At 42.1% G+C, this 26,495-nt stretch overlaps 1 protein-coding gene across 4 annotated transcripts in view; it reads right to left on the bottom strand.

Annotated features, from left to right (window-relative positions):
• MITF (melanocyte inducing transcription factor) overlaps positions 1 to 26,495 on the bottom strand; it is a 110,050-nt gene that overhangs the window by 29,045 nt on the left and 54,510 nt on the right. For all 4 annotated transcript variants that reach the window (XM_037384754.1, XM_037384756.1, XM_037384757.1 and 1 more), the window contains exon 2: positions 20,482 to 20,728. In XM_037384754.1, the coding sequence (XP_037240651.1) occupies positions 20,482 to 20,728 (247 nt within the window). The remainder of the gene's footprint in view (positions 1 to 20,481; positions 20,729 to 26,495) is intronic.

Raw genomic sequence — 26,495 nt, 5'->3', positions numbered from 1 at the left:
CAGTCCTCTTGCTTTCTGAAACCTTTCCAGTCTTCCAAGATGAAACAGCTACCACCTTTGAAAATCAAATCAAAATTAAGTTGATTAGGTTGTGATATATCATTCCCCATAGGGCCACTGTGAATTTAGTAACAGTTAAGCCTATTCAGTAACTTCTCCAGCTGCCATCTCTCCATCGCATATTTGCTCCCCTTTCTTTCAGCCCATAACCCAGGAAGAGTGGCTGGAAAAACACTGACCAGAAAGCCCAGGAGTAGGAAAAAGATGAAGATAGTGTTACTTGTACTGACTGAGAACGACAGGCAGGATTAGCTGATGCCAGCATTTCACCTTAGGACATAGCAAACGCAAGGAAGTGACATCAGTTCGCACAACAAAGCTCCCTGGTTACTGAATCCATCCAAAACCCCTTCTGAACTTGAAAACCAAGGCAGGTACAAGAAAGTTATTTAAGATCTGGCATCGTGACTGCAGTCTAAGCGGATCCAACAGTCATCTTCAAGGACAAATAGTTACGAAAAAGAAAGGCACATTGTACAGAATGAATATCATTTATACAGCTAGGGGTTGTTTTGCCCATCACCACAAATTCCTCTGTGTAACGTGACTTTTTATCCAAGGGAAAGACATGAAGCAGACCAAAAGAACAAAGTTTCTGTGGATCAGTGTTTTAAAACTGTACTTTAGCTATAGAAGCACATGACAACAGTATCTAAGGAAGTTAAAGAGAGGTTAGCCAAATTTGCTTAAGGAGACAGGAACTGATGTCATTGGCAGGTTAGGGCGTGCTAGCTACTGTTCCGCAAGTGTGGCTTTCAGACAGGACTCATTCCTTTGAAGTCCTGCATATTTTTTGGTAGGAAATGAGCATTTCAGCTGTTTACTTCCCAACATACATGCCATAAATTTTTATTTTATACAGTTACTGGGAGGATACCAAAAAGCATTGCAACATTTTCAGACAAGTAATTGAATGCATAAAATGTCAGACACAAATCTTTTGCTATGATTTCACCTACCCCAGGTGCTTCAGAGTGTAAATATTTTATGACTAACAGGCACCAATACCAGCCACACAACTGCATCTGACAGGCAAGTTTAAAATATGGTACTGTCATGGTAAAAATCTTAATTCAAGCTCGTCATATTTACGTCCACTTCTGCCATCCCAGTCTCTCCTAAGGAAGCTGGGCAGCACCTTCATAGGCACTAGAGGGTTTGAGATTGCTCACAGTAGGACACAAATGACTCCTCCTTACAGGAACTGTCAAAGATAGACACAAACTTGCCTCCAAAAGTCTCTTGTGCAAGACCTGGTGTAAAGACGTCAACTCAAGAGGGAGCAGAGTCATAGGACAACAGATATTTCAGCTGCCTGAAAGCCCAAAGCCAGTACAGACCATCTGAAGCCACCCCTGCTCCCAGCTTCCCCTTGCAAAGCCTCCCATAGCCCACGCACAACCATCCACCCTTCCTACAGCCCAAGCAAGACCAACACAAGATTTACCAGACCACTAACAGTTCACTGTCGGCTTGAGAGGGTCACATTAGAGAAGTAAAAGTATTTGCCCAACCTTATCTTCCTCCTAAGGTTGCCAAGCACAGTGTTGGCCAGTGCCAGCTTTGACTTGCAGTCACATATTTAGAGCCTGAGCAGGACTATCAGTTACATTTCACAGGGGTTACTAATCCAGCCACTGTTCCAGCCCTCAGTAACCCCTGCTAGACCTGCACGACAGATTATTTCACTTCCAGGTCTCTGGTCCACTGCAAGCCTGCTGGAAAAACTGGCGTCTTGAAAGACTCTGCTCTACCGCCTTTCCCATGGCAGGGAAGCAATACAGAACATCAGCCCTTCTCCCCAGCAGAGCCTGGCAGGTCAGTACTACTAAAACTACATAAACTTTCATATGTGTGAAGGATTTAGAGATTCTGGGTATATTTCCAGAGCCCGCACCTGAACCAGTGTGTGCTTTGATATACAAAAGGAGGAGCACGAGGCGTATTTTTCCTTCCAGTCCTGCAGTGCCCTGAGGAGGCAGTTTCCACAGGTGAGAAGAGGCATCCTTCTCCACACCTGGTTTTGCTCAGGTTGCTCATCATTGCTCATTTGTTCAAATGTGAAGAATGCAAATGGGACTGGGTAAAAATAATGGAAACTTTTGTAGGAAGCGAACAAAGGAGAAAACAGAAATCAGTTTGATAGAAGATGTTGAATAAAAAGTAACCAGAACCTAGCTTAAAACAGAAGGAGACAGCACACACTGACTTGAAAATAAAAATCCTTATTACCAGCTTCCTAGAGACATGGAGTTGCCCACACAGATAATGGGACAGGTTGTTTGCTTGTCCAGACTTCAATAAACAATTCCAGAAGCCTCAATTCTCTATGCCAAAGGCAGATTTTAACACAGAAAATCTACTTTGCCCCTGCATGGACTTGTCTTAACGTGTGTCATGCAACACTGACTTCTCACAGGTGAAACTTAAGCCAAAATAGACTATTTTGCCCAAACTGTGTAAAAAAAAAAAAGGTAGAAGAAAGAGAAAAAGCCCAACCTGTTACTTTCATAAATTTGAAAAACCCATACCCTCAACACTGGTCTCATTTGTCACTGTGGGAGTTGTGAAAGGTTGCTTAGTTTTATAGCATATGAGACACTGTTTTGAGCCAAGATAACTTCAAATGTTAAGGAATACAATCTTCAGCACTTAGGGGCTAAGCAAAAAATGAGTTTGATTTAAGTCTTTCAAATCCACAATGCTAGCTTGTTAGAAAGAGCTGGTGTTCAGAATATTGCCTGTGGGCTACCGAAGTATTTATTTACAAATTTCGGCATTCAGCATTGAAACATAAGATAGGGAGAGAGATGTAAAGATGGCACTAGATCAAAATATATCAAACACCCAAAAGCCATAAACAGAACCGTTGTTATCCTTCTCTTTTTTAAATAATAGCTATTTGTAAACTCAAATACAACTCTTTTATTATTATGTTCAAGGGAGAAAACCTCCCCACTTTGAAGCCACACTGCACATCAGGAGGCTACCACAGAACAGTCTGGGTTGGAAGGGACCTTTAAAGGTCATCTAGTCCAACATCTAGATCCCGTTAGATACTTGTCTGAAGACATCTACACTTGTTGCATACTTGTCTAAAACGATCTAGGTGAAAGACTGCTACACTCATTGTTCACATAATTACATGGGGACTGCGAGGCTGGCAGCCTGCTTCCAAGGTCACTTACAAAGCACATATCAAGAACATGCCAGTAGTAATCACAGCCCAAATGTGAAAACATAAATACACCAAACCCAACCAGCGCCATGCAGCGCGTGCTGGAACAGCTTGGCCTGTCCATCTACTGAAAAGCCTTCCCACCAAAACTTTTAAAAGAAATGTCCAAAAATAAGAGTGAAAATAATTTTGAAAGGACCATTTATTTAAGAAACTACTGGGCAACACACTGGCTACGGCACAAAGGACCCTTTTTCTGGAACATGTCCGTTCTGAGGCTATCCACTTTACAACAAATACACAGCACCCTGAGAAGTTAGCAAGAGAATGAAGATTTTTGTTCATTCAAAACAGTTTAACGTTGTTAACGTGCCCTGAGCTTCTACATGTCACAGTTAATAATTAGAAAAACTTAGCCAGGCTTTACACCACTTTGCCTACAGCAGACATCACCTCATGTCAGCCCCGATACGGAAGGCTAGAATAAAGCAGCCTAGATACATCCTTTTTATTCACACTACTAATATGATCATTAGACACAGCCTAAAATAATAATAAATCGCTGACTTCATTTAAGTGAAGGAAATGCAAGCTGGCTTACCACCGAACTCCTTGATTTTTATCCTTCTGCTCAACGAGCTGTGATGTTATTTATGACTGTATTAAAACCTACCGAGTTATAATAAAACAGTTTCAGTACCTCAGAGTGCTTGATCATCATGTTTGCTAATGTAAGATAATCCAAGTCACCTTCATGCAAACTCAACTGGCTATTGATCTGAAGCATTCTGCTAAATACCAGAACGGAGATTTGAGGAGGGGGGAGACTTTGGCAAGGTGCAAAGGTGGGTACACTCCCTGTACAGGTTGGCAAGCCACTGCTCTGGAGGAGAATTAACCCAAGGGCCCAAACTGATGCCATAGAGCATCAAAACCAAAAGCCAATGCTGTCAGGGCTGGTTTTGAACGGTGGTGGCTCTTCCTAGGGAGTAGCGTTCTAACATCCAACACTGCCATTAAGCAACATCACATCTTTTTATTTCCTGACGTCTCACTAACCAAGTAGCTACTACAGCAGACACGATGGTAGCCACAAGAGATTAAAGGTAAAAACAGTAAGAAATTAAGCATGTTTATTCCACACCAATTTTAAACCCAGAAACCACAATGAAACTTAAGTGCTTTAGTTATTTCTTAGCTAAAGGAATGTTGCCATGGTACTTCTGTAACACAAAGACATATTTAAGGCAAATAGCCATTAAGCTGCATGACCTCACCTCTGCGCCCCATGATCTTATTCCCACAACAGTCAGACAGTACCTATCATTTGGCTCCCAGAAAAAACAAGACTAGTATCAGCTCATTTATTAAACAAGGAGGCCAACACTTCAGCCCTTTAAGATCTCGGGCCTTACATACATAGAGACATGGTGTCATGATCTATTTTATACTTACAAAAACAACATCCAGCCCCTCAGCCATTTTTGTAACCTTCACCACACCTGCTCCTCCACATCCATCCAGAGATGAGCTGTTGAAAACCCTTCTCCTCATGCTATTTCACATATGGTAGGCAAATAATTAGTTACACTGTGAAACAAGAAGCTCCTGTCCACATAAATGACCCTTGATCAGGCCAGAGGATGGGGTGCTTGCAGGACCATCACCTGAACCAGTGAAGTCTTTCACAAAAACCATTAGCTGTCACTAGCTTGGTTCATATTATAACATACTAAAAAAAAACCAACAAACCAGCAGTCAGGATCATTGCTTCAACAGATATTGCACAAGCGTACTCATCACAAAAACTTAAAAGACTGCAAAAAATAGGTTATATGAAAAGATGCTATTCCAGCATTTTCAGCATGTGAGCACATACAAGACCTCCAGCCTTGCAAGGGGCTACAAGCTCTTGATTCCCTACTACATGGAGTCCTACCAAGGTTGGTGTTAGGGCTCTTTCTGCAGGACAGGAATCTGATTTTATTACAGGGCACCAGACAAATTCCACCTTCCCCAACAACTTACAGAAAACTCTTTTCAATGGTTTCATCTGAACTTCAAAAAAGCACAAGCCCACAACTCACCAGAAGAGGCACAGTCACAAAACGCAAAGGAAAGTGTGTTATCGTTCCAGTTTTCCAAAGGTTAGTTACAAATAAGAATCGCCGACAAATTCAGAAGTGGTAGTTATGTCAGAAAATCAAAACATCTTTTGAAAAACAATTCAAGCCCTCCAGGCTTGATCTGAGAAGAATCCTATTTTAAACCGCACTTGACCCACACTAATGTAACCCTTCAAATGCTATCACAAGAACAGAACTATGTTCACAAGGGGAAGCAGGCACATTATCTTCCACTAAAGCCATATTTATTTACGTAAAAAATCATACCATCTCCTTCTAACACTGAAAAAAACTCAAGCAATATGACATGTATTATACAACACACAAAATTTTAGCTACCCAAGTTATAGTATGGGAACATAACACAACTCAAGGCAACCAGATGCTAGAGTTAGAAGGATGTATTTAGGGATTAGATGTGGATTAACTAGATCCAAACTCAGTCTTCCCCACCTTTCTTACCCTTTTTTAAACCTCCAGTATAAACCCATTTTAGCATGTCGCTACTTTACAGGGTGGAATAAATACTTTTAGAGATCTTAGTTTTTTAAAAATGCAAATAAGCTCACACTGAAGTTTATTTTAAATGAAGTAAAAATTGGTTTTGTATTGTTGTGTTTTTTGTTGTTTTTTTTTTAACACCCACTAGGAAGCGGAAGAGATGCCAGCACATCCCCAATAGCAAACAGTTGGGTTTGACAATGGCAGATGTAGCTGCAGCCGGTCCCAAGGACACCACAGCTAGCTGCGCATCCCCAAGCAGCACGGTACAAGATGTGGGACCCCACCAGGGAACAGTTCAGAACACCATATGCATTTCAAGCTATTGGTGTCAGATGAGCTGCAGCCTGCTCTCCCGGGCTGAACTCCCAGTAGCACTGGATAACACAAGGTCTTCTCATTTCATTTCCTCTGGCACAAGCATCTAATTAGTACTCATCAACAGCACTAGGCAAAAAGAAGCTAACATGTAATAAGTGGAGGCAACTTGGAATTTACTTCAAAATCCCATTGCTGCTCCACAGTAAGGGCAGAGCTGGCCGGCAAAGGTGCCGGTTCTGATGTATGGCTGCTTGTTCCTACCCCACTACATCAGCTCGCTGCTCTGACCCCTCAGTCATGCAGGTACCGCCGTCTGTAGGGCTAGATGACCCAGGCAATCAGAACCACTAACCCATTTTTAAAAAAAAAAAAAAAAAAAAAAGTCACCTATCCCCAAACAGGCCTTTTTGTAAATCTCAAACTGCCTCAGTAGTCCCAAATAATTTTTAGTGTGGCCCCACAAATGCATGTATTGGCACAGCCATGGGGGCTGTCACTACCAGGGCTACAAGGGACATCATCAGCCACCTTTGCTGCCACAGTCAATGTATTGTGGAACTGTATTAAAAAAGGTAATAAATAATGGGCACAAATAAGGAATTAAGTAACAGCCAAAGCTGCTTCTGCTTTACCCCATCTGGTGGCCTATTGCTTATATACAGCTGGTAGCAATAGCTATTTAGGCATGTTGTCTGGAATTCCAGCTATTAGAGGAGAAAACACACAACTGGATTAACCGTGTCCCACTAGCACTTATCTGTTGTTATCCCCTGGGTCCAGCAGAAGCCAGTATGTGCCTCACTCCATACCCAAAGCGGAGCGTCTAGACACTGTGCGCTCTGATCACAGAGCCACCAAGACCCGACTCAGTCCTCAAAGCCTACCGCCTTTAACCAAAGCAGATAAATGGAATAAATTTTCTTGAGGAAGATGCAAGTTCAGAGAGAAGGGTTTTCTAAAGCTAATTCCTACAAACAGGCAGAAGCCCTGTCTATAAGCTTTTCCTTGTTATTTACGTTACACACCGCAGGGACAGGCAGAAGGCAGCTCTGAGCAGTGACCCACATAGGAAGTGGCGCTTTGCATAGAGCGACCACTGACTGAGTAAGGAGGCACTCCGGAGCAGAAGGCACCATTCCTCAAAAAGCTAAAGCACATTAAAAAAGGATAAACTCTTTTGAAAAGCCACAGTAGCGTGATTAAATACTTTTTCCTTTTACACAGCAAACCATACAGGGTTGAACCCTTAAGGAATATATGAACTTTCATGTGAATGGAGCCCATTAACTACCAGGCAATGAATGGTGCCTGTGGTCCAGATTTCATTTCCCTTTAGAAAGCAAAGAGGATAGAAAGCTTATGATTGCTACACACAAGTGCTGACTCATTCAAGGTCATTTTACTCCTTCCCTGAACAAATTGTTTCTTTGAGACCCTGGCTATTACGGTATTTCAGAAGAGTATAGTTTCAATGGGAGCCAAGAAGCAGAACTGTAAAACAGTCAAATTAATACCATAGTAAAATACTATCAGACTGCCCAAAGGATGACTTTTCAATTAGTAAGATGGTAATATACAAGATTGCCTTTTTTAACAGAAGTCTCGTTTCTCAGAATTTTCTGTTTAGCAAGAATTAGCTTTAAGGTAGTGTTTAACAAAGCAGGAATTAATTTAAAGCAGTTCCTGAAACGCTAACGTTGCTTCAACTGAACAGCCGTACCTCACATGAGGCTGTAGCAGCACTAAAAGCAGCTCTGCCCCCCCAGCAAAAACAAGCTGTCTCACCACAAGCAGGTTTATCAGTCAGCTGCTATTGGGACAGTGATGCTGGTTAAAGGCAACGGTGGCTCTCTGGCTCGCTGACATGGGGGAACTGGAATAAGTCTTTGCTGAAAATATCACCCCCTGTAGCCAGGGCTCCCCAAACTCAGAAGAAGCAAAAACCTCACACACCTAAAAAGAAAAACACAGGCAGAGAGAAGTCACAGCCTTAGAAGCAGTTGTCTTAAAGATGAGGTTTAGTGTGCTGCTTGTAGGTCCTTGACAGGACCTTCATAAAGACCTGGGATAGGCAGACAGGCTGTTCTCTACACATCACTCTTGAAATGCACTCCTTTCAAGGGAGATTTCTTATAAAAGAGAATTTCCATTAGTTGCCTGTTTATATTTTCCTCTGAAAGGAGGAGAAAGTTTTAATTAATTAGCAACCATTCAGTCCACACACCAAATTTTGATGATGCCAACCAGGAACTTCCTCGTGATTTTTAGGATGCCTGAAATAAAAGCTTTGATCCACCTCCCTCGACACACAAGCTTCCTCTCAAATTCATAAATTATTTCTGATTCCACATCAGAATAACTTCTGGTTTGATACTTGTGGTGGTGTTCAAGGCCAGGTTGGATAGGGCTTTGAGCAACCTGGTCTAGTGGAAGGTGTCCCTGCCTATGGTGGGGGGTTGGAACTCTATAATCTTTAAGATCACTTCCATTAAGATCCAAACCATTCTGTGATTCTATGATACTGCTACAAGCATATTTTACTATAGCAAGTTTATTGGCAAGGCCTTTTGCTGTAACCAGGAAAGAAAAAGAAATGTCAGTGTTACACAGGGAAGGGAAAAATACTCTGAAATTCACTCTTAGGATTTCCTGGAGCTTGCAGCAACGAACCCTTAGGCACAGACCTTTTAAAGATACGTAGGTGCCTGACGACTGCTGCTGCTGAGACTCCAAGGTCTGCTCCAGTGACAGCTCTCAGCACTGCCCTACCTTCAGCATCCGTAGCACTCTCACGGCCCGTGATGCTTTCTGGCAAGCGCATCTGCCACCCTCCATGTGCAAAACGGGGTGAGGGCAGAGAGAGGGAGGAGGACACTGCTCCAGGACAAAGAAATACTTCTTCGAAACATTAGTTTCTTTAAACACACAAGACGCATTCCTGCTGATGTCAATGTTTTCATTTGGAGATAAGACACAGATTCCAGCCAAGTCAGTAACAAAAATGCTGTTGTCAGAAGCCAGGGCTTCAAGTAGGTGGGTTGCCTGAAACCAGTGCATGGCTTCAGGGTTGTGTAAGCCACATTCATTTAGAAATACAGTAATCTCCACAACTTTCTTCCAGAAAGGTATCACGTACTAGCTCATATTGTCTACAAAAATCAGGATTTGTAGCACAAAAGCAGGAAGGGGGGTATAATTTGACACGGTGCACTTGTGTCTTAAATAGCTTTGAGGATCGGGAACGTTCCATGGAAAACATGCTCCAGTTCTGTCGCTTAAGCTTTTTCAGCACTCTGGTCTTACTTGCTGAACAAATTTATTACTCCTACTGGACACCAGTAGCAGGTTTATTTAAAAAAGGCAGCCTGCTTTTCACAGACTTTCTAGCAGTAATTGTTTTTACATGCACTATTACATACAGCACTTAACCAGTAAACGGCTTAAAGGTACCTCTGGGATACTAGTCGATAAAAATAAAATACAAGAACAAAAGCAAACAACATGATTAGAATAATGTGTCAAAACAATTCTTAACACCCGAGTATTAGCCTTCATTGGTGAAAGGAATAGTCTAGAAAGACAACTTTCCCAGCAGCTGAGAGCTTTCCCAGCACACACACACTTGGAAACCATAATGCCATCTGCTGAGAGATGATGAAAGTGCAATGCAATGAATGACCGAGTCCTCAGTGCTTCCCAGCATTTCATGTACCAGTTTATTCACTGTAATACTGGTGTTGAAATGCTTGCTGCTCATGATCAAGTTCAAAAGGAAGAAAGAAAAAAAAAATCTGCTTGAACTGTAATTTACCCAGGAATTTTCAAAGAACTAGCTGCAATTGCAACTACTGATATCCAGTAAGTCAGGGATACTAAGTCACAGAGGTCCATAGCAAAAATATGTTAAAAAGATATGATGTGGAAAACCCTAACTATTAATTTGGTGTGGACATTCTAACTTTACAAAAACACTGGTATTAAATAGTTATGTTGGGGGGGGGGGGGGGAGTGCTAGGGTTTTTGTTTGTTTGTTGTTTGGTTTGGGGTTTTTTTGTTGTTGTTGTTTTAAAGATGCTCAATTTTCTGCTCCACATGATTACAAGCTGGAGAAAACGTTCCTGATTCTGAATCACATTAAACTATAAAACTTTATTAATAAACCTAAAAATAATGAACAAGTTAAATATATTTTTAATATATATATATATAAAATACAGAACTGGCATCCAGTGGAAGTGCTTCTAACAACCTACAAAGTTGAGCGGTTACCCCAATACCCCAGTGCTCTCTCTGCAAGTGATTGGAGTCAGCAAATTATCGTCATAGTAACAAAAGGATTGCTAAGAACTAAAAATGGTAGAGCAATAGTTTCACAAAGACCATCACTTTTTAATTTTTTTTTCAAGTTACTAATCTGCCAAGCATATAAAAGAAGAGACACAGTTTTGCTGGGTCACAGCAGCAAGTAACAAACGCAAACTCCCCCAGAATAAGCACCATCCCAGAGGTTGCAAAGGGGATGTATGGAAGGCGAGAGAGAAGGATGTTTTTTCTTGTTTGTACTGAAACACTATATCCAATTCTGCCCCAAACGATAGTGATGAGTTAGAGGAAGTTCAGAAAAAGTCTTTTAAAGGATTCAAGATCTGGCAAGCAGAAGGCTAGCACCACCTGCTTTTCCTCTAGCCCACAAGTTCCACAAGTGTTGCAACACAAGTCTAACATTAATTATTAAAGGCAAATTAACAGTAATAGTAACTTAATTCTTTGAAGTCAGACAGAAAGACCTAACCAGATCCGCTGGCCAGCAACTAACTGTTCATGAAACAAACTCAAACTGGATACTGCCATACAGGGATATTCTCCCAGAAAAGTGCAGAGGCAGCAATGTATAGATCCAGTTCTAGCCTGATCATCTCAATTTCTGAGTAATGCTGTTCCTATCTATAACAAAAAAGTAAGAATGCTGCATGAGTGTTTTCCTAAGCAAATACAAACCAGATGAGCTCTGTCCTCAATTCAGAGATAAATTTCCACTACAAGCACTTACTAAAAGGAATCATTTTGCTCAAAGAACAAGACATGCGGCTGGCACTTATTTCCAAAAGATAAAGGGTTAAAGCAGTTACCCATTTCCTCAACTGGACGTCTACTACTATTGTAAAGTCTGTATTCAGCTGAATTCCATCAGGCCATGCCTTCTTAACACATTTTGACATGTACCTCTTCAAAATCTTAGATTATTTTTCCTCCTCTCTGCCTGCCTCTCCGTCGTAGACACTAGAAATAAATACAACCAAAAAGCCAAATGGTAATCCAAACAAAGTAATATTTAATTATCAAGCTGGGAAGACTGATGACGGGGCTGAGTAACTTCTTTTTTAAAAAATCAAAACCACAACACACTTGCCAGGTCCTTTACAGACGACACAATACTGTTTTTTGTTTCAAGTTCATAACTTGGCTCTTAAAGTAGTTGATAATGAACCAGCAGGCATTATTTTAAATCAACCAGTTTTATTAAATGAGCCAGAAAGGAAAGAGGCAGGGCTAATTACCAACATTCCTTGATGAATTACCTAGCGGTGTGTGGTAAATCTCCGGGCGTCTTTGTCTTTATCCCCAAATTTATCCCTTACTTATTTCTCAAGAGGTTAAAGGACATGGGGCTAATTAAGGAACCAATCCAATGACAGACAGAATCATTCGAGGTAAGGCTGGTTTTCACTCTTTCAAGCTTTTGCATCTCTGCCTGGTACTTCTTAATCTAATTTTTTTAAAAAAGAAAAAAAATATTACTGCTGAGGAGGGGGGAGGAAAAGTGCTAATCTTGTCACGGTCAGGCAGGTTGAAATTGCCATGCAGTGCTGGGCAAAATGCTACATATTTGTAATTTAGCCAATAAGAAATTCCTTAAGCCTCTCTTGAATGGCAGGAATGTCTCCAGCTTGTCACTTTGAATTCATTCACTCACGAGTTCAGCATCTCAGAGAATAATGCTGCCAAACTAGCTGAAGAACTGAAATATTTGTGAGTATACATAATACCAAAAGATTAATTTAAACAGGTCTGATTTTTCACATTTAAAATTTAACTTCTATTGAAGGTATCACCAGAGGCTCCCTACACCTCCAACCTAGCTCCCCAGTGTCACGTGTAGCTCTGGCCACTATTTTCTGCCAAATTAAGCCTAGGACTCGACAAACACAACTGCAAGGACCAGCACTCACCCTCTTCATACATCCTTGGCTCAACCAGTAGAGTGGAATAAGGTGGTTTTGAAATTAACATTGACCAAAAAGGACTTAATACAAGCTGTTAAAACCTGTTAGCTGGTGGGCTGTGGAGCCTCATCAATGCTTTTAATACCCACAACTATGGATACCTACAATTCTTTAGGAAGATTATCTCATCTTCTGCCGGTCTGAAACAGCCACTGACACATGGTGAACCACCATTTTCCCAAGGTCTGGTAACTCAGCCATCAGATAATACGTCTAGACCGTTAAAAAAAAAAAAGTGCTTTGAAGCCGTAAGAGAACACTTAGTAAGTTCTCCTTAACTTTACGGATGTTACCATGCCAGCAGGAAGACAGCAAATCCTCAAGACCACCAACCAGGGTATAAACCACCAGAACCTTCTGAAAGGCAATCACAGCTTGGACCTCCAGATGCCTGTTTTGTTTTGTGTGAATACACCTTTATTTCCTCCATGTCAAAACATTATTTCGAACAACTAGGTAGCTACTGTGAACTTGCAGGGCAACAGCTCTGTGGTAAGGAGCAGTTTCTCGCCAACCCTCCACACTCTGCTCACAGCATCAGTTGCCCAGGAAATACCCTAGCCCCCCAGCAGCACAATTCAGCAGCAGCACGGTTTGTCCCACAACTTTAAGAGCTGTATTTTGTGCCACAGTGACCACAGCTGAAGAGCCAAGACAGAAAGATCAGACATCTTTGTCAGCAACAGCATTTCTCTTCAAGAGCTAAGCAACACATGTATTTGCATCCATACGAAAAGGACATTTGGGACAAAGGGTGAAAGCAGTGCTTTGCACTAGCAGTCAAGCAGTCAGATACATACACAAAGTATGTTGCCCCCTTGAATTCCATGCATTTTTAATGTCTAATAACCTAGGTGTTAAGCAAGAGTTTACATTTTACCTCTATTACTAACCACAGACATCAAGCACCAGTGCTTGTTTTGGAACAGCTTTCAACCCACTAAGCAAGCAAAAGATTTAAGGCCTGAGAGATACTTTTACGTACATGAAAGCTTGGGAGACAAGGCAGGCTTTAGTGGTCCTGTAGTTAAATGCAACTTTTTCTTTATGAAGAATTTGCTGTAGGCTTAAGCTACGTATACCAGAGTCACTGAGTGTAAGTAACCTTAGTTTAAATGTTCTGTCTGAAGTTCACCAAGACTCAGTCTGGCAAATCACTTGTCTAAGTTCTCAATTGCAAAATACACACCACTCTTACTTAACCTACCGGCACACACTACTATCTACCATTGTCAGGTTAGATTAAATTAACTTTTAATCAGATAAGTGTGTCCACAAACACACATTTGCTGTAGCAGATGCTATACGTGTTTTATCTTGACATCCCATTGTTCCGGTTCTTCAGAACTGTGAGATAAGTCCCCTATACAATTAAGTTTTATGGTAACTGCTACACCAAGAACGCTATTGCTAACTGCACAGCCTTCCCTGCTAGGCAGGGCTGCGTTACCACCACAGGTCACTCTCTGTAATAAGTACACTGGAAAAGGACTAGTAGGAGGTTGGGGTTTTTTTATATATATGTCCATAGTCATTAACATCACTCAGCAGGCATGCCTGGCATTTCAAAAATGAAGAAATACAGGGTATCTGATGCAAAGAGCTTATCGTGGTGGCGCATTTAAAATCTGAATGAACAATGACACAAGGGCCAAGGCAAGAGGCCAGCCTGGCCGCCTGCACCCTTCCAAGCAGCACAGCTGCAACACTGCACTCCTGTCTACTCACAAATGCTGTGAGGGGAAAGCTGAGCATGAAACACAGTGATGGGATGGCATTAAGAAAGAGATGAATGAACCCCCTCTGGTATCAGTAATGATCAGCCCACAATACTGCCATGAGATGGTCAAAAACTCGTGGAATAATAAAGCAAGAGTGGAAATCCAGTAAACAGTATCTGGTTCTAGGCTTTGAAAAGGAGAGGTTTCAGCTTGGTCAGGACCACAGGTGAAAGAAGAAAGGCCACGTTGACAAGACACAGCAGTGGAGAGCTGTAATTCTAGCACCAGAAGAGCAGTTAATATCTACCATGAAGCCACCAACCCAGACAGCACAGCATGGCAGGAGGAATCCTAAGCAGGGTCCTTAGCGGCAGACACATTTTAAAATATCCAGCAAATAAGCATTGTTGTATGCAAATACACTATTAACAATCCATTAATAACAAATATTTAAAATGTTTTTGTTGCCTTTATTTTCATACGTATCATTTTATATACATGTTGGAGTGTACTGCCCCGTTAGTAAGGGCAGGCGCTATGCGGGAGCAGAGTTCACACCCAGAGAGGAGAGATCTCAAGCTGCAGATCACGAAAGCAGAACCTGCCTTGCCCAGATCCCCTGGGGCAAAGGAACTGTTTGCTCACTCTCCAGAAACAAGGATAAAGGGGATGCCGGCATCCTGAAAGGGACCTGTCATACCACCTGGAGACCTACTTTTATCTTATTACTGCAAAGTATTTATGCAGTGCCCAAAAGACACCTGCACCACTGCAGGAACATGCCAGGTCACGCAGCAAACACCCACTGCGGGTTCTCACCCCAGCCCTCGAGGCTGTACTTGGCAGCAGCATCCAACGTGGAGCTGCTCTCAGGCAAGCATCTCTCATCTCAGCACCTGTAGCAAAGAGAAATTACCTTCTTAAACGCACAATGGCAGACAAAGAGAGAGGAAAAGACACGAGAAGTCCAGCAGATTTCTTACTGTGCTATTTGTTTGGTACGACAGCACGCGGGAGGAAGTGGATGTACACCAACCACATCCTCAGGAGCATTTCCATGCAGCAGCAGGAACAGACTGGGACAGGGACCCCACCATTTCACAACACATCCAGTTTAGGCTTCTATCAACCCTTGTGCACCCCATTAAAAACACAACAGCACAAGCCTCACATCCATGCACCAACTGAGGAACATCAACAAATAACATGGGGAGACAGAGGGGAAAAAGCGTTCACCCTCAATTTTTCACATGCGAGACATGCAGAGGGCTGGATGTCAGCTGCCCACTGATAATGTTTCCAGTCCTGCAAGAACTGGTAATGTTTTCACAGGACCTGATTTGCAATTCTGTGGGCCAGTGCTGGCCCTGAGCCTCCTTTCCAGACTCCTGGGGATGTTCCAGTGCTTCTCCCCCGTATGGAGGACATAAACCCGCTCGCACCAGTCACAGTTTCTGCAGTGACACATTGTGTTTTGAGCAGGCAGGTCCAAAGTGCTTAGGGGATTGTGTTATGTTTGTTCTGACCAGTAAACTTCATCCAGAAATCAGGAAAGGCACTACAAACCACCCAGCAAAGCTACAAGCCAATTATTATAACATTTCTCAATGAGCAAACAGGCAAGTCCCCACTCTTCCCTCCTCCCCCAGCCCCCTTTGAATTTCTGCAATTAGTTTACTTTCTGGACCACTGCGAACTCTGTAAATAAGACTACTTAAAAAAAAAAATTAGCAGAGAGCAATCTTCAGAGACAAGCCTTAACCAACACCTCAGGTCTGGCTACTTCTATCGGCAGAACTTTTCAAAAACAAGTAAAAGATCTCGCAAGCCTTGCTTGGGGAAATAAGGCGCAATAGCTGGTGATTTCAGCCTTTACAGTCATTCCTTGCTTTTTCCCCTGGATCTTTTAGATGAATGAAACCCCTTTTCTTTCTGTGTCTCTTAAAAGCACATAAAGGGGTGATGAGCCCCATACCCACACCGCTACAGTGCAGCTTTGGTGAAGATGCCAGGAGGACATTATGTAAAACTCTGGTCATACAAGACACTATTTCTGCCTGCTGAACAACAACAACAAAAAAATCTCAAAATTAGCTGTCTGGACTGGTGTAGAAGATTGAAAACTATGCGATGGACAAGGCCAGGGTACCACCGCCTGTCAGAAAGGCAGGGAGTTTCCTGCTGCTGTCAGTAACGCGGCAGGTCCCTCACTTTGCAAGGATCCTGCAAGTTGCTTGGTAGGAAAGGAGGCTGGGAGCAGGCAAGGAGGAGCATGAAAGACATGAAAAGCAGAACCCAAGAACGCCATCACATCAACAGGAGATGCCTCTAAATAATTGTCAACAGACAGCTGCTAGGACTACAAGAGGAAAGCTAATCCCACAATAGCAAGCAGGAACACAGCAACAGATGCAGTCCAAGACAGCTGTGGGGAAGCTGACTAACGGACCAGCTTCACTAGAAACCAAGAACATACTCTTTCAATGTCCAATAGCCAAGGATTTCACCACCTTTAACAAACTTTAACTCCACAAGGTATGGGATTAATAGCAGTTCTGTTTTGCAAAGGGATGACTGAAGGGCCAAAGGACTAACCTATCATCAGGTGGCAGTGACCACAGGCAGGGACCTGATGGATGGATGAGCTCCTCAAGGCTGGGGCTGGCGCTGCTTACAGAAATGCAGCAACCAGCTCCCAGAGATCAGCTCTGGAATACTGAAGTTGAGAACAGCAGCAATGCTTCTGCTCCAGCAGATAAGGACTCCTACCAGACAAGAGAATAACTGCAATCTACAACAAAAAGAACAGCTTCCTAATACCAGTTAAGTACACAAAACTAAAATACACCTGTATGGAAGAAGCTGCTCCATACCACTGAAGACATCTTAAGACAAACTCTCTGCAAAGAAGTTAACTTTTCTAAATAAAAATACAAACTTTGTACCTCAGGAATGGATCCTGAGCCAACATTGATAGGGCCTGGAGCAGCTCCAACAATCAACATTTTACATTATACACTCCTATTTCCAAGGCAGAGCAAGAAGTTGAATTGCAGAAGTGAAGAAACTCTTGCGCCATGTCTCCGTAGTGTTGGTCCTGAACCCCAACAGGAGATGGATGAGAACGTGCTTAATGATAAACCAGCCCGTACATCTGTGAAGCTCTGCAGAAGGATAATTGAAAGCTGTAACAGATTTTCCTTTGGCTATTAGATTCAAAGAGATACTGTTCCAAAAGGATTAGACCTACTCCTAGTCCATCTCTTAATTAGGCTGCACATAAGCAACACAAAATGAATTCCAACAGGTCATTTCCTACCTTACCGAGCTACATTACTTGGCAGAGAAGTGATGCAATAAGTCATTACTCAAGAAAATAAAATCCTATTTATTCATATGGCCTTGAGCATACCACATTATGTAATTTGGAGATTCCTATGCAATGTGACATAGATTCGTTATGTATTTCTTCTTTCTGTATTGTTTCTAAAGGAACACCTCTAAAACAACATAAAATCCAAGCTCATTAACACCTTTGGCTTTTTTTTAAGCTAGTCATTCCAAACTACCATCCTCAGACAGCAGGTATTCTTCTCCTTCTCACATTGTGAGATATGGAAGAAAAGGGCAAGTCACACAATGTAGTTACAAACACAAAACATTGACAATTTCAACAAGCTTGGAGTTGGGTTTTGTGATGCTAAATTCCCAAATAAACAAAACCAAACAAAACCAGCTACTACATTTGGTCTTATTTGTTTGTGAAGTTATTCTCAAAAAGATCTCCTTTAAAGTAAGTTGCCTTGCAGATTAACATTTCTGAAAGTGTAAAAATCCCCTTTTTGTCTATCTCATTCTTTAAGGTCACTAAATCCAGACCATCTGGATAATAAAGCTACCAACTTAGTTCCCTATTTATCTAATTAAAACTTCTGTACAGCTCATACGGAAAATTTGTCTACAGCTAAAAAACAACTGAAGTGTAAAAAGCAGCTACAGGGAAATGATGTCACTCATACAGTGTTACTGCAGGCAGAGCTGGCTGTCAGCGTATCGGCACCAGGAAGACCCTGATTTATTGTTAATCTCATTTTTTGAGCCAAATGACCTATTTAAAAAATAAAATATTATATGGACCTTTCAGCCAAATCCTTACTGTCACTGAAACATTGTTGGTAAACTTTCAGCAAGAGCATGACCTCAAGCCTGGTATTTTGTACTTTTTTTTTTTTCCTTTTTTAAAGACTGGTCCACTTTTTTCAATAAGGATAAAAGGATGAACCTTTAGCTGCTTTCCTCCACCAAAAACACAAACAGAAAAACTATGCAAAAGCAGTCTCTCTCCTCTCCTAGGCAGAGACCAAGAGGACTGGGTTTTGCTAGTTCTGACCGTTACTTATGTAAATGCAGGTGATGAGAAGACAGGCACCATTTCAGTAGCTCACCTTTCCACAACCGTCACCTTCAACGCACAATTCTCTTTCACCAAGAGATAGCTGCTGCCAGTTACTACTTTTAATTTACAAGCTAGTTAAGGACACATTCTCTTGGCTTTCAGCTCTACAGGGTGATGCATGCTGCCATTTGGGCCAAAGATGAGTGCAGGGGAGGTGTCCTCCCTCTTCCCAGGAGGCCCTCCTCCACCAGGAGGAAAAGGGGACAGATAACTTTTGCAGTGCTGAAGGATGAGGATACACGTTCAAGTCCTCTGCATGAAGACCCCTAGCTATGCTCTAGCCAGCTACAGATTTGCATGCAACTCCTATGATAAGCCAGCTCCTACTAAACCCATGTGCAATAACTGCACATCACCTTTCGGCTGCAAGGTCTTCCACAGCTTGTCCCTCAGAAACGAAGGGCTACCTCCCCTTCTTTCTTATATAAAGAGGCAAATGTAAAATGAATAATCAAGACAACTGCTAGCACTTCAGTACTTTAGTCCCTTTCCTTAACAAAAAACTATTTCATAGCACCTACACATCTGCTGGATCTGAATTATAGCTACAGTGTCATAACCTGGAAACAAGTTTAACAAACTGTTATACACAAACATTACACAACGTTGCTCTTCTCAGTCAATTTTTGACTTCTTTACTATAGGCACATGCACATACACTCAAAAGTATATCATATTTAATTTTTAATAGAAATGTGTGTGTATCCATATATAGAATTCAAAGTTCAAGTATTGACTTTTTGCTCCTAGATCATAGACCATACTTGAGTATGGCTCTAGTGTCCCAATTAATATTAGATTTGGCACTGTCACCACAATACCATAACGCAGATTCAATAAATAAAAGCACCCTACTCATTTCCTCCATAAACCCATCACACAGACTGCCTCAAAATCCTGAGCCTGCAAATCTATTTTAAAACTAAATCTTTGAATATATATCATTGATATATAACAGCAATGAGCGAACTACAAGCGGATTGTAACCAAGTTCAAATAACTTCTCTATTAAGAACATGCTTACTGACTGAAAGCGGGTACTCAACATCAGACTGCAATAAAAAGATTTAGCAATAGTACAGAGCAAATAGATAAAACTTCAAAACTAATCAAAAGTTTACTTTCGTGAACTATGTCAGCAAATTTCTCCAAAACATTTTGCATTCTTTCACTCACACATTTCACACTGCTTTACTCTACTTGGACTTAACCAGCACATGAAATTATCTCTTTTCTTATAGCCATTGATGTTTTTCTCCCCCAAGTAATTAGCAAGCTACATGCCCTTTGACAGAGGAATACTAACAAGCTCCTACAGTTTCCAGTAGGACAAGGAATCCAAAGCTACTAATAGCAAACAAGTCATTTAAGCAAAAAAGGATTACAAAGGCTTGTTGGAAGAGGCTGAAAACTCACCCATATTTCAGATTACGGCTTTCTGAGGAGCTCTTTTGTAATGAGTTTTGACTCCATTTTACGAAAGTATTTAGTTGTTTTCTTTTAAAAAACCAAAACATGATTTGAATATCTATTAATAGTTTCTTCTTTTTGAAAATAAGGATTTTTTTCCGAAGGGAAAATGACGGAAACACTAGTTTTGTAACAAAACCTCTCTCCTAATATCTCAAAGTTTAAAGAAAACAAGTCACGCAAACTTTTTAAAAGAAGTTTTCCATTCTTCACTACCAGGACATCAATATAAGCTCCAGATCAAGCCATAGCGCAGCTTATTTGCAAAATTTCATTGCCAAAAATCCCTATTAACTGTGTGTCTATTAAAGCACGCTTAGATGAGCGAGAGCTCCTGAACAGAAAGGCAGAGAGACTGGCGTACCTTGAGGACCTCCATGGGTACCTGGGTGGCAGGGGGCAGGCTGGTGGGGACGCTGACGTTGATGGCAGGAGTCTGGCTGACGGGTACTCGCTGCTGCATGAACTGGGCTGCTTGCTGCTTCTGCTGCTGCTCCCGACGCTCCTGCTCCTGCATCTGCTCACGCATGAGCTGCTGTCGTAGCAGGATTCGTGAGGTCATGCTGGAGGAGCTTAAGGGAGGCTTGGAAGCGCCAGGATGCTCGGAATTGCTGTGGGAAGACCAGAGAAAGACAGCTCAGCTTCCACAAGCAGGATCGCAGTTCCAGCGGTTGGAGCTTGCAGAACTACATCAGATCATGGAGCAGGATGGGCGAGGATATGCCGCACCATGCAAGGGAGAATTCGGAGTTGACCTACTTCAGGTACTTAGCAGCCACGTTAGGCTGCCTTAACTTGACTGCAGCTAACCATTTCCAAATGCCAATATTCAGCTGTAAAGAGCTATTTGCTGTTTCAATTTTTACAGCAACCATCCACAAGAAAAACAAATGCTTTTACAGACACAAGCAGGCACTCATATTCTTTTTCAAAAAAAGTAATAAAGGGCCATACCAAATCTAATGATAGGTATAGATAATAATCCAGGTCTAATGATCTAGCTCAAAAATAAATAGATAAAATAAATCTACCTCTCCTATGAAAACACAACGTAACAAAGTTCAGTTATTTCCTGCAAAATACTACCCCAGGGTTGGATTTGGTGGTCGCAACACTCTTCACAGCTATAAACCAGACACACACACATATGCCCCCCCACAAAAAAACAAAAACCTCCCCCTTCATGCCTACCAGCATCTTCCAAGCGCAGTGAGATGCAAGAACAAGCAGAATCAACAACAATAATGGCTTTATTTCAGTTACATTTTTTATAAAGCGTGTCAGGTTGGTGAGAGCTAGCACACTGCACTGCTTCACTACCTAAGAGCTGTTTCTAAGCCATCAGCGAGCACAGCTTCCTACTTGAGAGCACGGGACAAACCAGGGGACATTGCCATGGACTGCAGGGACACCTTCTGAACAGAAGCATCCCATCATTTTGTTAGCCCTCTGAACTGAAGCCCATTTATAAGACATTTCTGTAGCATAAGGCTGAACAACTAGGGTATGTAAACACCAAGCTGCACATCCTTTGAGGGAAGGATGTTGGAAATGGGTAATATATGACTCCATATAAGAAAGAGCTACAGTGCATATAATTCACAATATTTGGTTTCTGATTCTAACTGCTGCAGCTGGTAGCCGTCAGCCCGTGGAAAAAAGGGCTCATTAGGCTGTAACAATGCAGGACCATGCCTGGAGAAGCCAGCAGTGATCCTTCTGCTCCAGGAGGAGGCTGCTCTTGAAAACCCCACCTCTGGCTCCAGGGTTTCAGTGCTACCTGCAGGATGCTGACAGGACAGCTTGCAAAGGAGTACAGGAGCCAGAATCCCTTCCAGGTCTCACCTGGAGGCTGCAGGCACCACGAGCTACTTGTGCTTGGGCAACCAGAGCCGGTGCTGCTGGATGTTTTCCAGCTTTGTTTAGGACCGATGCTGAAAACTGTTCAGCATAGAAATGGAAAAGGCGAACCTACACTTATTCCCCCAAGAGATCAAACTCCTGTTTTCCAGAGCACACATTTTGGGGGCAGGGAGGCAGGGGACCATCTTGCTATTTAAGACCTGTCAGGTTGAAAGATTCACAGAGACACTGATCCTTTTGATAAAACAAGAGAAAACCTTTGTGGTGAAACTAATGCAGCTGTGGAATAATCGTACTAATTAGCTGCTCAAGACAAGTCATTTACTGTGATACTTGTAAAAAACACCACCCTTTCAATTAGGGGCGAAGCATTCTCACATCTAAACGCAGCAGCGTGTTTCCTGGCTGCACATCTGAACTACTTGCACAATTCCAAACCGAGGAGATGCTTTATTTCCATGCCCAGGGTAGTTATAGGTCAGCAGTCTCCTCATTTTTTTTGATTACACCCCCTTGCCAGGAAACAAGAATGAGCATCCACCCCCAATATATGTACATTTATTTATTTATGAATTATATACATGTATGACTGAAGTGTTAGTATTTTCTTCCTGCTCACCAATACTAATGCACACCCCACTTCCGAGACCATTCTAACAGATGAACAAAAAAAGGCACTCAAATGCTGCCTTTAAGCAAGGATTCATTCTTCTTGTGTCAAGGAAAAGCTTATTTTGTCACACTAAGCATAATTCTCATTTGTGTGCAACTGGCATTTACAGACACCTAATGCTGCAAAACTGGTAACCCAGCAGTTCCTCCCACCTTCTTTCATTTTGAACTGTTTCTCCACCTACCAAAGCCAAGCGTGCTGAAAACCATCTCAGAAAAACCTTCCCATATACTAAAATTTTGGGGAATGCGATGGAGAAGGAAGGAGAAATGGGTTTCCACATAAGCTTCAAGTATTGTACCTTTAAAAGAAACAACAGTCCCAGAAAACACGGTTCCTCCAAACTCCCAAAAAGCAGAGAAGCTTGCAAGCTTTATTTCTTTTGCAATGATGCTCAATATTTTAATTCTTCACTGGGAAAATTGTCTTAGCTGTAATTAGGCAGGTAGCACAAGGTCGGGCAATGTATTTTTAAACAAGTACCAAAAGAAGAGCAGGCGCCAGCAAGGGGAAGAGTCTGATGTTATTCACACCCAGATCACCAGATTTTGGTGGCCAGATGAAGGGGGAAGCAAAAAGCTTGAGAGGAGATTACTGAATGTCCTGCTCACTATTATTTCAAAGGGAAAGCCAGAAACCAGCGCATCTACAACAGAGCTACAAGCTCAGCGGACACGTTGTTCCCATTACAATTTTCAGCAGTGCCGAGGTGCAGAAGCCCGAGCACAGGCAGCACGGGCAGCAAGGCGCTGCCAGACCCCAGCCACAGCCAGCAACGCGCTGGAGTTCAAACAACGCTTTTATCTAGGCTAAAAGCTGCTGCACAACACCTGCCTGCCTGACCAGATGCTCCTGTCACAAGCACTGTGAACGAAGCTGGCCAAACACAAGGCAGCTCCTGCCACGCAGATTTCCCGTTATTTACGCCCCGGGGGCTGTAAAGCTCCTCCTGGGGCTGGGCGGTCCCACCGCACCAGGCTCCTTCCACTCCCCACCAGTGGCACTGATCAAACATGGAAAATGGTTTGAAGCTTGGTTCTCCCATCCTCTAAGCCTGTCCCACGCACAACACGCAGGCCATCTGCCCGCCCGACTGCCCTTCCCCCCCACGCCTGCTCCTCACCGCAGGATGATCCGTGCGAAGCTCCGCAGTGCAATGGAAGACTGTTCCAGTTTCATCACCATGTACCCTCCAGAGCAAAAAGGAGCAGGTTTGTCAGAAACTCAGTTTTCCAAACAAAAAAGCAATTAAAAACCTGTTATGTTAAAAGCTTCATCCAGAGAGTTTTGAAATCCATATTTTTTAAAGCTTCCTGACCTTCAGGCACTGCCACACAGACAGACCTTCCCCTGACCAAGTGCCACCTACTGCAAAGCAACCCAGGACCTGCAGCCGGGGAGTCACAACTCTCCTACATGAACTGATTCACCCCCGGATTATGTAGAGTCAGTAACAGAGCCCACACACACACACACACACACACAACTGATACATGATGTGATCTAGATACTTCCTGCAAACACGGTTTATGGATACCACTTAATTGCAATAAATGAAACCAACTCATCCTTTTAATTGACATATGATTAAACCAGTTATCCATTAGTGTTCTAATAAGTATAGTGTAATACAGACTGAGAGTTATTAGTTATGAGTGTCATGTGCCAATCCAATTAATCATGAAGTGATAACGTTTTATTAAATAAGTTTAATTTAAATATCCTTTGCACAGATGCCTGGGAAATGTTAGTTACTGCACTCAAGTTATAAAGCAGGTGGTCATTGCATAAAAGGCAACTGATCAGATTAAAATCAAGTTTGATTTTGTTGCCATCAACTCAAGAGACCATACCTTTTAGAGCCTAATTTACCTTCCCAGATACACACTGATTATTTTATCTCTGTCTCCTTGGACAAAAAGGCAACCTCATCTTTTGTTGCTTGGTTCTGTTTTCAGATTCTTATAAATTGATTGAACAAGTTCTCTGGTTCACATGCATCATTTGAGTTGTATGGTTTACATGAGCTATGTATTCATTCAGAAACTTCTCTGGAGATTTTTAACCAGAAAAAAAAAATATTTCATTCACCTTCACTTTTAATTTACTGGGTTTTATATATATATATATTTAAGAAAAAAGAAAAGCCTCCAATGTAAGGTTTCTTAGACAAATTACAACAATTAAAAACTCAGGCCAAATCCTCAAACCCAAAGCTTCCTCAAACAGAGATGAACAAGAATCAAACAGAATGCATTAAAAAAAAAAAAAAAAAAAGCTTTCAAAACCACTTGCTGTGGGCAGGATTGCCTACCCTGCTCTAAGCAGAGAAATGGCACACAAGAGGGAGGCTGTTGCTCTCCTCTGTTCATGCCAACTGTTTGTTAATGGGTTAGCCCATAGAGAAATCAGCCAAGAAAAGCAGATTTAGCACCTCAAGAAATCCACTGAGCTGCACCAGATCTCAGAAGTAAGAAATAACACGGGATTTAAATGCTTGTGTTTCGTATCTTACCCTTATCCCATTCATAATTATTTATAGAGAAGAGAAAGGCATCCACATTTAAGGGTCTGACATTAGCATAGAACTATCTCGATCTTTAAAGCAAGCAGATGAGAGGTCACCAACGTTACAACTCAAATATTTGGCCTGACCTCCAGAAGGCATTATCGGAAGAGACAGCGGCACAGCTCCCCTTCCAACAGCCCTCCCGTTCAATGCCCACTAGAGTTTCCTCAAAACTAAAGTTTATTTGTCCAGATTCTGTTTCCAGTCTCTTTACCAAGCAGTAAAACCTCAAGAAACTTTTTGTTGTCAATAGTATGTATGTGGCTGAAGCAACACTTCTAGCAGCATCTAACCCGCCAGCCAGCATCACTGTTTACCACAGAGTGACAGAAAAGGGAAGAATAAAAAAAAAAAAATAAAAAAGGGGGGTGGCAATGGGGTGTGGGTGACCAAGAAGGTGGCAGACTACCCCCCTCCCCCCAAAGAACACAACCCAAAACATCCTCAAACAAAAAAAAGAAGAAAAAATAAAACCCAAACACCAAACCACCACAACCTCTTCTCCATCTTCAGCCAAGGTAAGGGATTCTAACTACTACAGCATTTTCCCTGAAGCACTTTGTACTTCATTCCTAAACTTTAATAACTGATTGTGGGTTACAGCGACACTCCACTCGCCATGCCAACCGCCTGGTGTTACTTAAGTATCAATGTAAAAAAAAAAAAAAAAAAAAAACCACCACCCAACAGTTGCCACCCTCATATGTCATTACTTGCCAAGGACACAGCAATTACATAAACAGTGTGGAAACCTTTATCAGCCTTTATAATAAAGTAAGGACTAAGGTTCAGGCTTCTGTGTGAAAGAAAGCTTTCACATTTGAAGGTTACACATTTAAAGTGACACTGCTGCTGCATCTGCTCCATCATCAAGGTAAACATTCTCCTGTCCCTCCAGCGCCTTCTTATCCTGACCTGCACCAGCTCAAAGCTGCTCTCCTGCAGCAGCACCACTTACCCCACACCACAGGCTGCACCCATTGAACAACTCCCAGCCCAGCGGGCATCCATCCATCTACCCGACCACATTGCATGCACCTGGTCAGTCCGGGAAGGAAAAAAAAAAACCCTGAAACTCCCACCACACAGGTCTACCACCCAGGAGCTAAGGGCTGAATTACAAAGCTAATGATCTCAGTGGATAAGTTTGTCTTTGCTGGGGTGAAAAAAAAACACAAAAACAAAAAAGCGCCCAAAAAACCCACCCAACAAAACATAACCACACAAACAAAAACATCTAATCCTCAGCTATTATTTTTTTTTTAAATAGCTG

This window comes from Falco rusticolus, chromosome 4, assembly GCF_015220075.1.
Source record: "Falco rusticolus isolate bFalRus1 chromosome 4, bFalRus1.pri, whole genome shotgun sequence".
Lineage (NCBI taxonomy): Eukaryota > Metazoa > Chordata > Aves > Falconiformes > Falconidae > Falco > Falco rusticolus.
This window is presented reverse-complemented; position numbering and strand designations above follow the sequence as displayed.